Consider the following 14,272-nt stretch of genomic DNA (forward strand, 5'->3'; position numbering starts at 1 on the left):
CTTGAGCTCCTTACCTGTCCAATAGCAGCAGAGGTGGTAGGTTCCCCACCCAGGGTGTATGTCACTCGTGCCTCCAGGTTCTGTGATCCCAGCTCTGCAATAAGTCCATGGTAGGAGTTGAACTTATACCAGTAAACTGCAACCTGCATAATATTAAGAAGGATAATTGTGGTTTAAAATGAGCTCAGTCCTATATGTTGTAGTGTTTTAATTTTAGAAGATTGTATTACACAGAAACACCTTCATATGAATTGTGATCACAACCATAAGATTTACACCCCACCTATTGCTTGTGAATGACTCAGATAAATCATCGCAAAGCTAATCATGTTGGTGATCAGTTCTCTACCTTGAAACAGTCATACCCAAGTAAGAGACAAATACTTCCATACCGAGACGGCTTGTATTTCAAGGCCTGGGTTTGGTCTTTGTTGCGGCACAGTGACACTGAAAGTACCATCTTGTCCAGGCTGGAATAATTTCAAAAGTTGTCAGCAAAGATATCAACTGTATTTCAAACAATATTAGATAATACTAGACAAAACCATCAACAATATCTGGATGATTAACTATATGCAAGTTATAAAAACATGTTTTGTCCATATTTTACCAAATGCAGATCAACATTTCTCAATATGATAATCGTCTTCATTATTTTCGTTTTAAGTTGACTGGCGTCATTTCCTAAACAATATTGTATTAACACTGACCTGATTTGCAAATTGCTGACTATCTCTTGCACACTGCCGTTGCATTGATTGAAATAGAGTCTGGATAGACTCACATGTTGGATTTTCTACAGGAGAAAAAACACAGGTTCTAAACTTCTGTTGTTGTGTCAGGAACACTAGATGCATTGTGACATAGTGTTTTAATGTACCCAGGATTACCTGAACAACACTTGGTCAGATGCTGTACGCTCCTACAACATCATAACAAAGTGAAAGTGATTGACTTGATATCCATTACAATGAACACATAAAAAAGTGTGTTTCCATACATACATGGATTTGTCAGGTGAGAGTGTCAACCATATGCCTATTAAACTTGTAGAAAACAGCTATCATAAAAATCAGGAAACATTAAATTTTACTCCTAAGGTTTAAGAAAATGTTAAAACATGGCTGAGGGGGTGAAGTCTGCTATCACTGCTTGCCTTGTTCCGCTAAGGATCAGCATCTGCTTGCTATGCCTTCCACACTGTTCTGAATACAGCATTAACTAACTCAATAGAAGTATTGGTAAATAATAGAGGAGGAAAAGAAAAATTATATTAACTTTACTGTGATATGTGTAATCATTTTATGCAGGGAGATGTTAATATGCTAAAAGAGGAAACCTGATAACCTCTTTGCAATTAAGTCTTCTGTTATTAGTATTAGTCTTCAGTTTGTAAAGGTCAGAGATGTGAAAACTTGATTGTCTGGAATAATTGGACATATTTGAAGATGAAAGTGGAAGGGGTGTGGCCAGCAGGGGCAGGGACAGACAAGCGTCTGACAATGCCAGGTAACAATAAGAGAGAGACTTGATTTTTAACTTTCCTATCTGACTAACAAACTTGAAGTCTAAGAAAATTATTTTTTATGTATCCAAATGAGAATAACTGCACTACCGAGCCCTCTATTACTCTATATTACACATTTTAAGTCAACTCAACGCCATTTTCCAATATTCCAAGAGCTTTAAAATGTTCAACATTGACATTTGCAGCGGCATTGGACAAAGATAATGTTCAGGCAAACAAAGCTATGGACTCTCAGATGATTATACTGCAGAATAGAATTTGTGGAAAGCCTATAGCTGGTAAAAAGACATCAACAAAACAACATAATTTTGAGATAGTTATACAGTTACTGTAAATAACTAGTTTCGGGAACTTGTGCAGGTGGAAATTGGTGAATTTTTTTTCATGCTTGACGATATGAAGAAAGAGCGCTGTTCACATTTTAACTACAGACATTCTACCTAATGACGAACCTTACAGGAGGCAAGCATAGACAAGCATAGTGTACACAACACTTTACGTATGCCGTATGGTGCGTGCGCGGCGTCACCATTGTGCAGAACCGGTTTCGTCCCTCTGTCAGACGACAGCCACTATTGTGTTAAAGCTTCCACGTCTGAAATAGTTTGTAGAAGCGTAATACGCTTTTTTCAGTCCTTTCGAAGGTACTGTTGGACACAAAGGTGGGTGCCCCACATCAAAACCACATCGGACGTGAATGTTTATAACTTTCATTCCCGGACTTCTTGTTAAAGAAGTAACGTACGCCAATGTAGAATCCAGAAAGTGGCACGTCCCACGGCATGACTAAACAAAGGTGTTTCAATTTTTCCCACGACCCTTTTGACTTTAAAAATCAGATTTTCTTGTAAGTTATAGAAATGTCTGGTAAGCCTAAACATGCCTACATTGTGTTGATAAAATTAAAATGGTCACAAAATTCCTTCATTTTCCGCTGGAATGACCAAGAGGGTTAAAGGGAATTACCTCTCTGTATTCTAATTGAAATGGCATTGTCCTCAGGAAAAGATATCGATGTCCTTAAATCCAGAACAATTTTGAAAAGAACATGACGCCGCGCCATGCGAAAACTTACCTGGCGGCAACAAAGTCGGTGCCAGAGTGACTTCTCTCTGTCCATGGACGATCGTTTGGGATCCAAGAAAGGGCGATCTCACAAAGAACATCAACACAAACGCGAGAACAACCGCCGTACAAGAACTGTCCATTTTAGGTTATATCAAATCCCCAGGCAGGGGCCGGAAGAGGATTAAAGGTGAGTGAGTGTCCGACTCAGTGCAGGTGGGCAGCGACCTGTGCACAATCGCGGAGCCCAAACCAGACCGCCCTACAGCTATTGAAAGGTGTTGGTCTGAAATTCTCACGCGTCACACTACTATCATAGTAGGGTTTGTCGAATCTTGTGGCTACCCTGAACCGGTGGAGCCTAGCACGAACTGGTAGCGCAGCCTGTGAGCGAGGTCACCGACCTCAGTTAGAGCCCATTACCACATGCCTTATTTACTGTAAACCCAGTTCAGTAATGACGTCTTCAGTAACAAGTATGACAAGAATGTTAAATACACCATTTACAGAAGTTCCCACGACTATGTAGAATTCTTGGGTGACCAAATCTTAGTCCGATATCTGTTTTTTACGAAAAGTGACCGTCTAGCAACAGTTTTAAGACATGTCTGATGTTCAGGTAAAGCGGTTTGCGGTAAATAATTCATGAGTCAGAATCGCCGCACCCCCTGAGCAAGTCAGACGGCTATCATTGGCTATTGTGACGAGATCGCCAATGTTAGACTGAACCACCACACCCAGCATTTAACAAGTCGCTTGTTTTCACCTCACAGTCTCTTGTTTACGTCTCTACGTTTTGTTTCCTAATTTCTGTAACGTAAACATTGATGATATTCCCTTTTTCTGTGGACGCAAAGACCACCTTTTAACACCCCGACACACACACACATACACCTTTCCTTCAATAATAGATGTGTTCCCACCACCTTACGTTTGAACTTGAATGACCTAATCGAAGCAAAAGCCAGACACATGAACGGTGCTTCCAGCAAGGGAATACAATATTTGAAAAGATCTAAACGTTTCATAGTTATCGCTGTCTATCTGAACGTAGATTTTGAGATAGACCTTATATGCATCGGAGGTAAAGAACAATAGTAGATTATAACAGCGTCACGAGCGGCTTAATTTTAATGTAGTGGTCTCCGTTTATGCCCTTGGGGTAAGGGTTACTCATAAACTACCTGCGCTATCTATCCCTGGTTACCACTAGAAATCCTTGCGTAAAATAAGAACCACGTATGTATGAAGTACTGTACTGTACTCAAATGCTCATCATACACTCTTTTAACTTTTACAAAAGTTTGTCTTCACTCTTGTGTGAAGGATTTATTCAGTAATGATCAGAGCTAGAAGAACAATAACAATGTCATTAAAGACGAACATCTCATATGTTAATGATTTGAAATGAAGACAAATTGTGGATGAATCGTCTCAGTCTATATTCTCTCGTGTCAATGGCCTCTAATCTTGTTGTTATCCGTGACAATCCACCATGTCCAGATCTATAAAGGGCCAGGTGTGGCCGAAAGAATGCCGCTGCGATGAGGTAAGACTGGAACAAAGCCTTCACAAACAAGAGATCTACGCTGGCGCCTCGGGCCATGTCACACTGTAAGCTCTCTCTGGGGACAGCAAAGCCTAGGGATCGGGAATTGTTTGTTTATCAATCCGGTCTTTGGGGCCGACCACTTCCAAACTTAAATCAAAAGTCTTGGAACGTGAAGATCTCCGCTGGAAAAATCACCGCAAACTCCACTAGTGGGCACACGCAGTTTTTACGCAGGGTTGAAAAACTTTTAGAACTCGGTCAAAATATACATGTAATAGGTAGGGGGTCTGAGCTTGCATTGGAGAAGAATGTATTCGAGTGTTGTAGCCGATTTCTACAACTGTTCCACTAAACAGGATGTTTGGCAGGGTGTACCCACTTACAAGCTACACAGGAAGAATGCCGTACGGTAGTTTTGACTACATATAGTATTATTGATGGCGTCAAGGAGTCTGTGCATATTCGGGAGAGTGGCAAATTTCAGGAGAAAATACTACATTTTGACAGTAGGATGGAGGAAGAATGGGAGGATGAAATGATGATAGATGGACGGACGGACGGGATATCGTTTGTTACTGGATCAAGGAAAGGGGCTGTGTTTGGTGTCCAGACGTCAGGTGCCTTACCTCTTGCCAAGACATTGGCGTTGCTCTTAACCGGAGCAGATTTACCGATGGAACCCTGTAAATGAATGATAGAGGATAGCACAACGTCAAGGATTTCAGCCCGTACACACACTAGTCAATGTTAACTCTTAAAGAGCGGGTGAGCAAAGAAGGCCTTTTCTGTTCCTGGCCGGGTGTGAATGGAAATATTTTGGGTGTAGGTTGATTAACAGTATACTTACCACGGATTTCTTGGAAACGGAGAAAAACGGAGCGGGCTTGGCTTTAACAGATAGGGAGATCGGATAGTCCACCTGTGGGAAAGAAACGAGACTTTTCAAATACAGGTGCATTTATATACATTATATGCAACTCTCCAGTATCACCTCTAATCGAAGTAAGCATATTTGAATGATAATATCAGAATATTGATATCAATCAGGTACGTTGAGACTACGCGCTTAGGAGAAGTCGGTCTGAAGCAGCTCATTCTGTGCGGAAGAAATGAACCAACCTCACACGGCGTATTCTTGTATATGGATGCAGTTATAGGAACCAATCCGTGATTAACAACACTTACCGTCTGGCCGCTACTTTCCACCTTACATCTGAGGGTCACCTGTACAAGGTACAAACATGCTGTAAAACTCTTCTTTCTTTAAGTGGCTCATTTCTATCGTTCAATACAATATCTCGATATCTTTATTTCACAAATTGTCAAACTGTTCTATTCGTAGTTCCAATGGCGGAAATGCAGAGCACGACAATTAAGTATAAATGACATTTCTGCTGACCATTGTATTGTTAAGTTGGTTTGTTTTTACTTCTTCTGCACCCGTTTCTGATAATACCAGGACGGCCCGGTGCTCTGACGTCACGTTCAATGCCAGGTATTTCCTCTTTACGTCTACTTGGTCATCGTGCGTCACGTGCAGAGTGACGTCAGTGTCAAGTCTACCTGTCAGGAAAACCGAACCTACAGGTGTTCCTAGTGGGAAAGAACGATACCATACTTTTATGCTTGCTCCCTGACAGCTTCGTAAAGACCGATAGTGTCCTTTTTGTTGGAACAAAATCGGGCAATTCAAGACAAAGAAGGAGAACGTAATCATATTCAAATTACATGTTGGAATTGAGTAATAATTGTGACAATGTCTAAATGAAATTCACATGCAATTAATTTTGTAGAGGACAGTATTTTTGACATCATATCACGTAGATGTCTAGCAGTGGATAGTATGACAGCACCAAGGTCAAAGCAACTAGCACCATTCACCTGCAGCGGAATTAATTGGTACTGCAATGTCAAGAGCCGTCCGTCCATCTCTCAAAATACAGGGCTCTGTTGTGTCGTTCCAAGCTGCATGTGCAAACGAAATGAGTCGACTTAATCTTAAGTCTTTATAAGTTTATAAGGTACAATGTAACTAGATAGAATGGCAAACTACATGGCAAGTTTTTTAAAACAAACTTCGCCAAAATGAAGATACACAGCTGGTGTAGCCATTGTTCATCATCATCTGGCGGGCGGGGGTTGTTGTAGGAAGAGAAAACAATTTATAAACATCATATAGATAATGTTCCAGATATCGTCGTTTCTTTCATATACATGGTTATAAATCAACATTAGAACATGAAAAATTGAGACAACAGCAGACTACTGTTGAAAATCAGACATGACGTACCCATGTTCAGTTCTTGTCCCTCAGTACTGCAGCCACCGAACGTTGGAAACAGCGCCAACTGGACCAAGAACGTTGTTACCGAGTTCCGGCACAGTAGCATCGCGGAAAGATATAGCGTTGGAGTCTCGTTTAAACCGAGAAAATGGCAAGCTAATATAACGTGATGAATATACTCCTGTAGGAAAGCTTAGCGTGAAGATTTGAGGGGTTTACGTCCAAATGATGATCCGCTTTCCCTGTGTGTTTTGTCCCTAGTGGCCACTCCTAGAAAAATGGATCCGTCCAAGGGTTTCGCCTGATGGAATCTACGTCATGCTCATTACAATACAAAGCATATACAGACAAAGGCGTTAATTACAGTTGTCAAGAAGTGCCAACAAAAGTTCATACACTTAGTCAAGTCCTCGTCAAACGTGAAAGAATGGAAAGTTGTAAGCAGGGCATCTCGACACAGTTCGATTTCGAATATATATCAATTTAATTCATTGATTGTAATGCAAACGTATAGTGCTATGGGGACTCTGAGATCAACTAGGGATTTCTAATCGCTAAGGAACAAACCAACACTATGCCAAGAATGCGAACCCCGATTCTTGCCAGTGACCTACTGTGACAAAGTGTTCTTTAGCTAAATAATAACTTCTGGACAGTTTTAGGACATCGAAGAATGATAGGCTGTGGACGAAAAGACATGATCTATTGCTCCGACCTAGAAATACATAGCCTTTCAGTATCAATTCAACCATCAGCTGCTAGCCTCTACCAGACTATAAGTATGCTGGCTATGTAGTGAGAATTTAAAAAAAAATAGTTCTGGAGACAGTTAACGTTGTAGATCTGTCGTACCAAGGAGGTTGTAAGATAATTACTGCAAATTACTATTGCGGGCGGGGTTATGGCGGACTCTTTTCCTGAGACAGTGGAAGACGAAGGATCTCAGCATTTCTGTGATGTGTGGGTTTTGTGATGTTAGAAGGAGAATTATTTTCTTTTTTCCGTAAACGCGGAGAAATTAGGGATCGTAGATGGAACAGTACTACTAGTTTGTTTCGTCTTCCAATGCGTTTGACTTGGCAGTAAATACATTAAACTTCATTCACACACAGGCTAGGCCAGATCGCCATAACCCCCTTGGTCGTACGTCAGTCGTGTAATGAAAAGAAATGCATATAGTAGATCTTTGTCAACGGCCGGCTCTGTCACAGCCTTCCTGAAAATTCTAGTACAAAAAAGGCGGCACATGTGACATTTAATAGGCCTTTTTTTGGTCTTTCCGGGCTGGAAGCAAACCACCAGACCCCCGCCCCTCACAAGGCACCTTATGGGGTGACCCTATCATTATCCCATTATTTTCACTATTTAGAAATAAACCTTACTAAAGCTATTTTGAGGCAGGCAAATTGGAGCTTGAATACCATTGCCATGGTAATGGCGCCATACCGCTACGTCATTGGTTCATACATTGCACGGTGGGTCCGTTTCCATGGCGACGCAAAGACAAGCTCACATGCTCGCCATATCCATGACGTAATAACGTCTATTTTTGGCGAGAGTACTAATGGATGTATAGGCTGTGACGTCAAAGGTGGGGAAGAAAAAAGAAAGGGTCAAAAAAGGTCAAGAGACGATATTTTGTGTCCTGTGCCCTGGTTTAATCAATCAAGAAGAACAGGGAAGAAAAATGACATATGCATATGCATAACGTTACATGTATGTTTGACATAATGATAAAAGTAAATTCAAAACCACAACAAGTAACTTTTATGGCCTCACACTGCAATATTCATTATTTGATATGGCGTATAAATACGCAACTTTTATTGTCGCAAATCCATTAAACAATATTGTCTGGAGATGTTCTAATTTATATTGCAATAGCACATTCTGTAACCAAGCAAAAAGCCCCAAAATCTGACAGGTTAGTCGATGTTTATGACATCTATAACTGCACTTTTTCACTATACACAAGAGGCACTTTTTTGCCGTCAGCCGCTGACAAAGCTTTCGTGAACACATGTACATGATCGGCCTATATCAAATGTCTAAACTTTTTGGTACATAAAGTAAATTTGGTCCGCATGGTAGAATGATTTGCAAACTTGATTCAGTCAGGCTCCCGTTATCCCGACTGTCCGTCACAATTATCAGTTCGACCAATGAGAGAATGGCAATTAGCGCCACGACTAATGAAGAGTGGCTACCTCCAAATATTTGCGTCTTATGGTTCTATTTCACATTTCTACGTTTTGGTGAAGGTGGATACGGACACTTTTTGTGGCAAAGATGTGTCGAAATGGGCTTTGTTTTTGGCATATAATAAGCATACTGTGAGCACGAATATTTGTGAGCAGTTCTGTGGAGTGATTGTCAATCTTGATTGGACGAGGAAGTTAATTGAATCAGGGCTATTTTGAACACCTGTGGCATTCAACCTCGTGCGGAGCATGTTGTTATGTGATTTTTCGGGGGCAAATTTTGGGGTTTTACCCGACTTTTACCGTTTTGGTCGCAAAAATATCTCTCGTAACTTGTGCAACGGTTCTCCGGGATGTTTCTGCGGTGGATTTAGGGTAACCTTTGGATTTTTGAGGGAGAAACTTCACATTTCCTGACCTTGTGAATTTGGAGAAGAAACGAAAATGGTGACTGTCATGTCGAAACCACGGCGGTGTTGTGAAGACTCGTTCTTTAAGGTAAGATAACCAACTATCTCTTGTAGTGTCATTCCAGTAAAACTGTAACTACAAATTATGACTATTCTGTGTAAAATTGTGTGTTTCTACGGACTCGTCTCCTAGGTTAATGTCGGTTCGTACTTTACATTTTTGTATGTATTTTTTCTTGAATGTCGTGTCATTGAGTACTTTTTTTGGGGGGGGGGTATTTCCCCCGTGTCGAGTTGCATTGGCTCTTGAAAAGAAATAAAAATGCGGTACAGAAAAACTAGTACTGTTATAAAGATATTTGTTTTGTTTGAAATCTCCGCCGACGTGATAAGCCTGATTGGGCGACCACCTGTTGGAATGTGCGGCACCTGAACGGCGACCAATGAGAATGGTGTTGCTGTCTATCAAAGCCTTCCTGTGTTCCCCGCAAAAGCTATTGTAAACAATGCAGAGCTGCAAAGCTTCAAGGGCTGAGATATTTGGATGGTATCTAAAAGATTTTTTTTTTTAATTAAGCAAGGCTATATAACGTCTTTGGTTTAAGCTTACATTCTGTGGTTTAGCTTTGACAGGAATAGGATAGTTTTAGGATAGTTTTATTGCACAACAATTGTACGGGGTACAAAGTATGGCATCTACATAACTACAGTTCTATAACTTAGCGCTTATCTAACTAATACAGAAGTTTCTTACAGTCATTGGAGGCTTTTACAATCATTGGAGGAATTTCTAATGTCTAAACCTTCTTTGATATATTTTCCTATATCTGCCATGCAGGGATTGTCACATGTCATGATGTATTTGAATTTGCACTTCAGGTCCATTGAGGTAAAGCCTTGTGTATAAGATGACAGCCTTGTGTACATAGAATTTCGTATATCAGAATATTTGGGACATACAACCATAAAGTGATATTCGTCTTCAATTAGCTCTGGACATAATACATGAAGTACTGTAAATACCTTTTGTTGTTGTGGCGGTAGCCCTAAAGTGCTTTACGTCTATTTCTTAGCCACACAAGATCTCAAGGTACTGTCCACAGCTTGGTACTTCTGAGATGACATAGGGTCTCTTGTACTCTGGCACCTTGTACGTTCGTGTTTTGTGTGTGTGTGTGTGTGTCATCCTTTACAAACCTTGCTGTAGTTTCAATGTAAATAGTTGGAGAGTGCCGTGTACACATTTCTATTTGATGTCTCCCCCAGGCCTCCCTTTATTTCACACATGCAGATACATTTTTTTTCTCATGTGTTCAATGGTAGGGATTTCCTGTTGGAGTAAATATATGTAGCTTTAGGAATGTGAATACATTGGGATGTGGGTAATGCTTACGATCTAAGTTTTTGACATTTACTGCAAAAAACTTCACATTTTTGTGGTAAATCACATTACAGATCGAGCAGCTTGGCAAAAGGTTAATTCAAAGAAATATGTATGTTTCATTCCTTTGTTATTTGCAGGAAGAAAGTCCTGCATTTTTGGAAAAATGTTGCCCTTCTAGTTATCTTTTTAAGTTGGAATTTTGCTCTCCATTTCTCTTGCTTCTCTTGCATCACCTGTTGTGAATTGATATTAAGACCCCCAAAAATGTGTTTCCAGTTACCAAACTGACCCAAGGAAAATCTGCCGACTCTTCTTGTCAACCACTCGCAAGGGATATAAGATTGACCATTAATACGTATACAGTTTAAGAGAACACATCTGTGAAATTGAAATACTTCTTTGTGTGTCATTGGACCATTTGCTTAGCCAGTAGTGAGGGTTTGCTAGTCTAACAATGTGTCGTCTTTGCTGATGGCTTGTGGTGGTTGGTGGTGCCGAACACTTTGTCGAAATCTGTCATCAATCTGTACCCACATTTTTGCTGCTCTGTGCACCGTGGAACAGGAGGACAAGTGTATTAGGCTGATACCAGACAACGTGTAGTAAAACTACACTTGATTCCTCCAAACTGCCATTGATTGTTCTTTCTTATTATTGTCTGTGTTGTTTCTACAATGTTTGACAGGGCTGATAACACCCTGCAACTTAATTCTTCTTTTCATGCCATCCAGTTACCTGTGTCCTGAGAGTCAGCCAGCTGTGCAGGTGATAAGATGAGACTTGTGATGACAGAAGCACCGGGTGATCAGAGACAGGAGCATCAGGCTAGGTGAGAAAAATTTGTGCTCTGCATTTTACATACCAGTTTCTTGGTATCATTTGAGACAACACGTGTAACTTTTAATCTCTGTATAGTTAGGTGTCTGCTGACTGATGCAGTAGTGAAGACTCCTGTCTAAAGCGGACAAGACTACATTGGACCAAGACTGAAGAGGAACATCAGGTGAGAAAAATCTGAATTCTGCATTTTTACCTTCTAGTTTCCTGGTGTTATTTGAGACAAATGGTTAACTTGTAATGTCTATCATAGTTAGGTGGCTGCTGACTGATGCAGTAGTGAGGACTCCTGTCTGAACCTGGCAAGACTGGACTGGACCAGACCAGGTGATATGAAGACAGAAGAGCAAGTCAACAGACATTCTTTGCGGTCTACATCCACAGGTGAGACATTATGCTTTACAGTATTTGTACAACTACAAATTAATTACTCCTACCAGGTCTCACACTTTGTAAAGAAATACCAATCAACCAGAAACATGAATATTTTATATCTATTTTGTGACTAGCCAAAAGGCAAGCTTTTAGAAATCTTCTGATTTTACACAAACAATGCATGAGCACTTATCAACATAGACAATCAACTTAAGAAAGTCAGGCAAAATAACAGCCTGAGGTGACATGCAAAGTTTTATCTCTATCAAAGGTCTGGTTGCTTGTGACTTTGCTGTAATGTTGGTTATTTCCATGCCTCAAACTGATGGTACTTTTGTGTTTGTCCCATAGGGTCTAGATGGGCTGGGACTGCTGTCATGACTAGGTGGAATGCGGTCACTGCAAAACAGTTTCTACAGGTAAGTTTGGCTGTTCCTCCATCATTTTGTTGTCCTTGATTTCATGTGAAATATGAGTGTAGTACTATAGTTGTGTGTTAACAAAGTGTAAAAAGGACATTCAGCTATTTTGATTTTCAAAGTTGTATCATTAACATGGCAAGCAGAACTTGAGTTAGGACACAATGAGTTAATTATGTATCAGACATTTGTGCATCAGTTTTTTTTGTCTGATTGTTTTGAATAGAAAGTTATGCTAAGAATCAGCTGAAGGCCCAAACTTTTTTAAGTCATATAGGATGACTAAATAATGTAGACCTTACTAGACTTACAACACACTGACATTTGTTTCTCTGTGTTCCAGACATCAGCTGGAGACTGGTGGAGGGAAGAAGCAGAGCTGTGAGTATGGCTTCTTTGTTAAGACAACACCGCACACGCTTTCAAATACACCCCGTTCACTTACATGCCTTCACTTAGCCTTCCTACATCACTGTAAACTCATTCCACATTTTGACACAGAAGATCACTCAGTTTGCAATGGTACACTCACATTTGAGTAACTTCCCCAAGGTAATTGTCATGCACACACTTTACCATACTTACAACCCTTCACTTAATTCTCTACATCGGAACCACTTCTCCAAACACTTAGAATAATTTTGACACAGAAGACCATCCAGTTAGCAACATAACCTTTTTCACTTGATTCCCTACATTGGAGGCACTCCACCAAACACTTAGAATAAATTTGACACAGAAGACTATCCAGTTAGCAACCTCAAACACTTAGTCAAAATTTTACACGGTACGTCACACCTTCATGCAGTCACTTTATCATACTTAGGACCTCTACACTTAAATTTTCACATTGACTTGTACATCAGACCACTACATTGTAATTAGTTGTCCAAACACATAGAATAATTTTACTCCTGTCAGCAATGCATACAGTGTGCTCCCCAGGGGAGGTCTTTGCTAAGCTGAAGACCCGGTGCTTCGAAACACCAGCATACCTTGGCAATGACTGATCAGGTAAATAACTTAGAATTAAAAATACAAAAAAAATTACTTAGTAAATAAAATAAACAATTAACTTAGCTTATATATACACACACAAACCAACCACCCCCTTACTATTTTGAGAACGTGTATGTTATGTGTACTATCTCCCAGGAATACTGACAACAAGCAACCAAACCTAGCGTCGAAGCCTGGAGAAGAAAACCTCTGGGCCAGGGTAAAAAAATCCACATAGCCCCTCTCCTTAAGCGTAGTAGGCCTGATGACGGACAGAGCTGTTCGTCAACAAGTCTATTACACAGAGTTGAGGCATGTGTAAGTTAGAACCCTGGGACAGAAGTTCCTCCTCCAGGCTAAACCCAGGAAGAAGTAAAAATTGCACATACAGAAAGAGAGGAATTGTGTTTCCATGCAGTGATGGAAACTCTCTTCAAACTTTGTCAGCACTGTTTGCGTACTTGCAGAAATTCAAACCTCCTGCACCAAAATCCAGGCCTAGTCTCAAGCTCATCAAAGAAAGTCTGTCAGCATAAAACATCACTGTCAAACTCTACTAGATCAACACGAGACAAGCCCTAAATTTTGCAACAGATGGTTGGGATTGTCACAGCTACATAAACACTGATAACAAAGTCTGATATCAACATGACTTAAAGAAATTGGCCAAACAAAACTAAACCTGTCATTTCCTCAGAGATTATTCACTCAAAAGTTCTTTCCCTAGACTTACAAATTATTCTCTGTTCTATTTTACAACTGCCTTCATGTTAAACCACAATACTTGGTCTATACTGTAGAGTTAATTTATCTACCTAAACTACTTAGAATTGACTATCTACCTATCAAACTATTTCAACTAAGTTGTTCCAATTGCCTAGAAAAACCAATCCCACTGCAGCTGTCTGTCTTATGTACCTTTTATCTCTTAATCTATCTCTGACTATGTTTTAAGTACTAGAAAGAAACTTGAGAGTATATAATCCTTAAAGAAATTACAGAATTATCTATTTTTGTTTGGCCGATTTCTTACACCCAATTCCTCTCTTTCCAACATCACACACAGCTTACCTGTAGTACATTTCACTCTACAGAAAGAAAGCACAACATTGTCTTTTTCATTTTCAGTAAAGCAATGGCACACATTTCCAACAAACATTATGTGACCAAAGTATTTTCCCTGAAATCCACTTCATCACTGAATTAATTCTAGACAGA

At 40.1% G+C, this 14,272-nt stretch overlaps 1 protein-coding gene across 1 annotated transcript; it reads right to left on the reverse strand.

Moving 5' to 3' along the window:
* Nucleotides 1–3,936: 3,936 nt before the first annotated feature.
* LOC118405401 lies at nt 3,937–6,874 on the reverse strand. Its single transcript, XM_035804899.1, has 7 exons — nt 6,436–6,874; nt 6,027–6,110; nt 5,545–5,738; nt 5,331–5,369; nt 4,993–5,064; nt 4,701–4,826; nt 3,937–3,942 (listed from the first exon to the last, which is right to left on the reverse strand). Exons 1-7 carry the CDS (start codon nt 6,533–6,535, stop codon nt 3,937–3,939), a joined length of 621 nt encoding a protein of 206 aa, XP_035660792.1. The 5' UTR covers nt 6,536–6,874.
* Between the last annotated feature and the right edge of the window lie 7,398 nt (nt 6,875–14,272).

Source organism: Branchiostoma floridae, chromosome 18 (genome assembly GCF_000003815.2).
Source record: "Branchiostoma floridae strain S238N-H82 chromosome 18, Bfl_VNyyK, whole genome shotgun sequence".
In the NCBI taxonomy this organism is placed as follows: domain Eukaryota; kingdom Metazoa; phylum Chordata; class Leptocardii; order Amphioxiformes; family Branchiostomatidae; genus Branchiostoma; species Branchiostoma floridae.

Coding starts and splice junctions, on each gene's coding strand:
- LOC118405401 (XM_035804899.1), bottom strand. CDS start 6,535: ATGCTACTGTGCCGGAACTCGGTAACAACGTTCTTGGTCCAGTTGGCG. Junction 6,111..6,435: donor GGGACAAGAACTGAACATGG/GTACGTCATGTC, acceptor TTGCACATGCAG/CTTGGAACGACACAACAGAG. Junction 5,065..5,330: donor TGGAAAGTAGCGGCCAGACG/GTAAGTGTTGTT, acceptor TCTTTCCCACAG/GTGGACTATCCGATCTCCCT.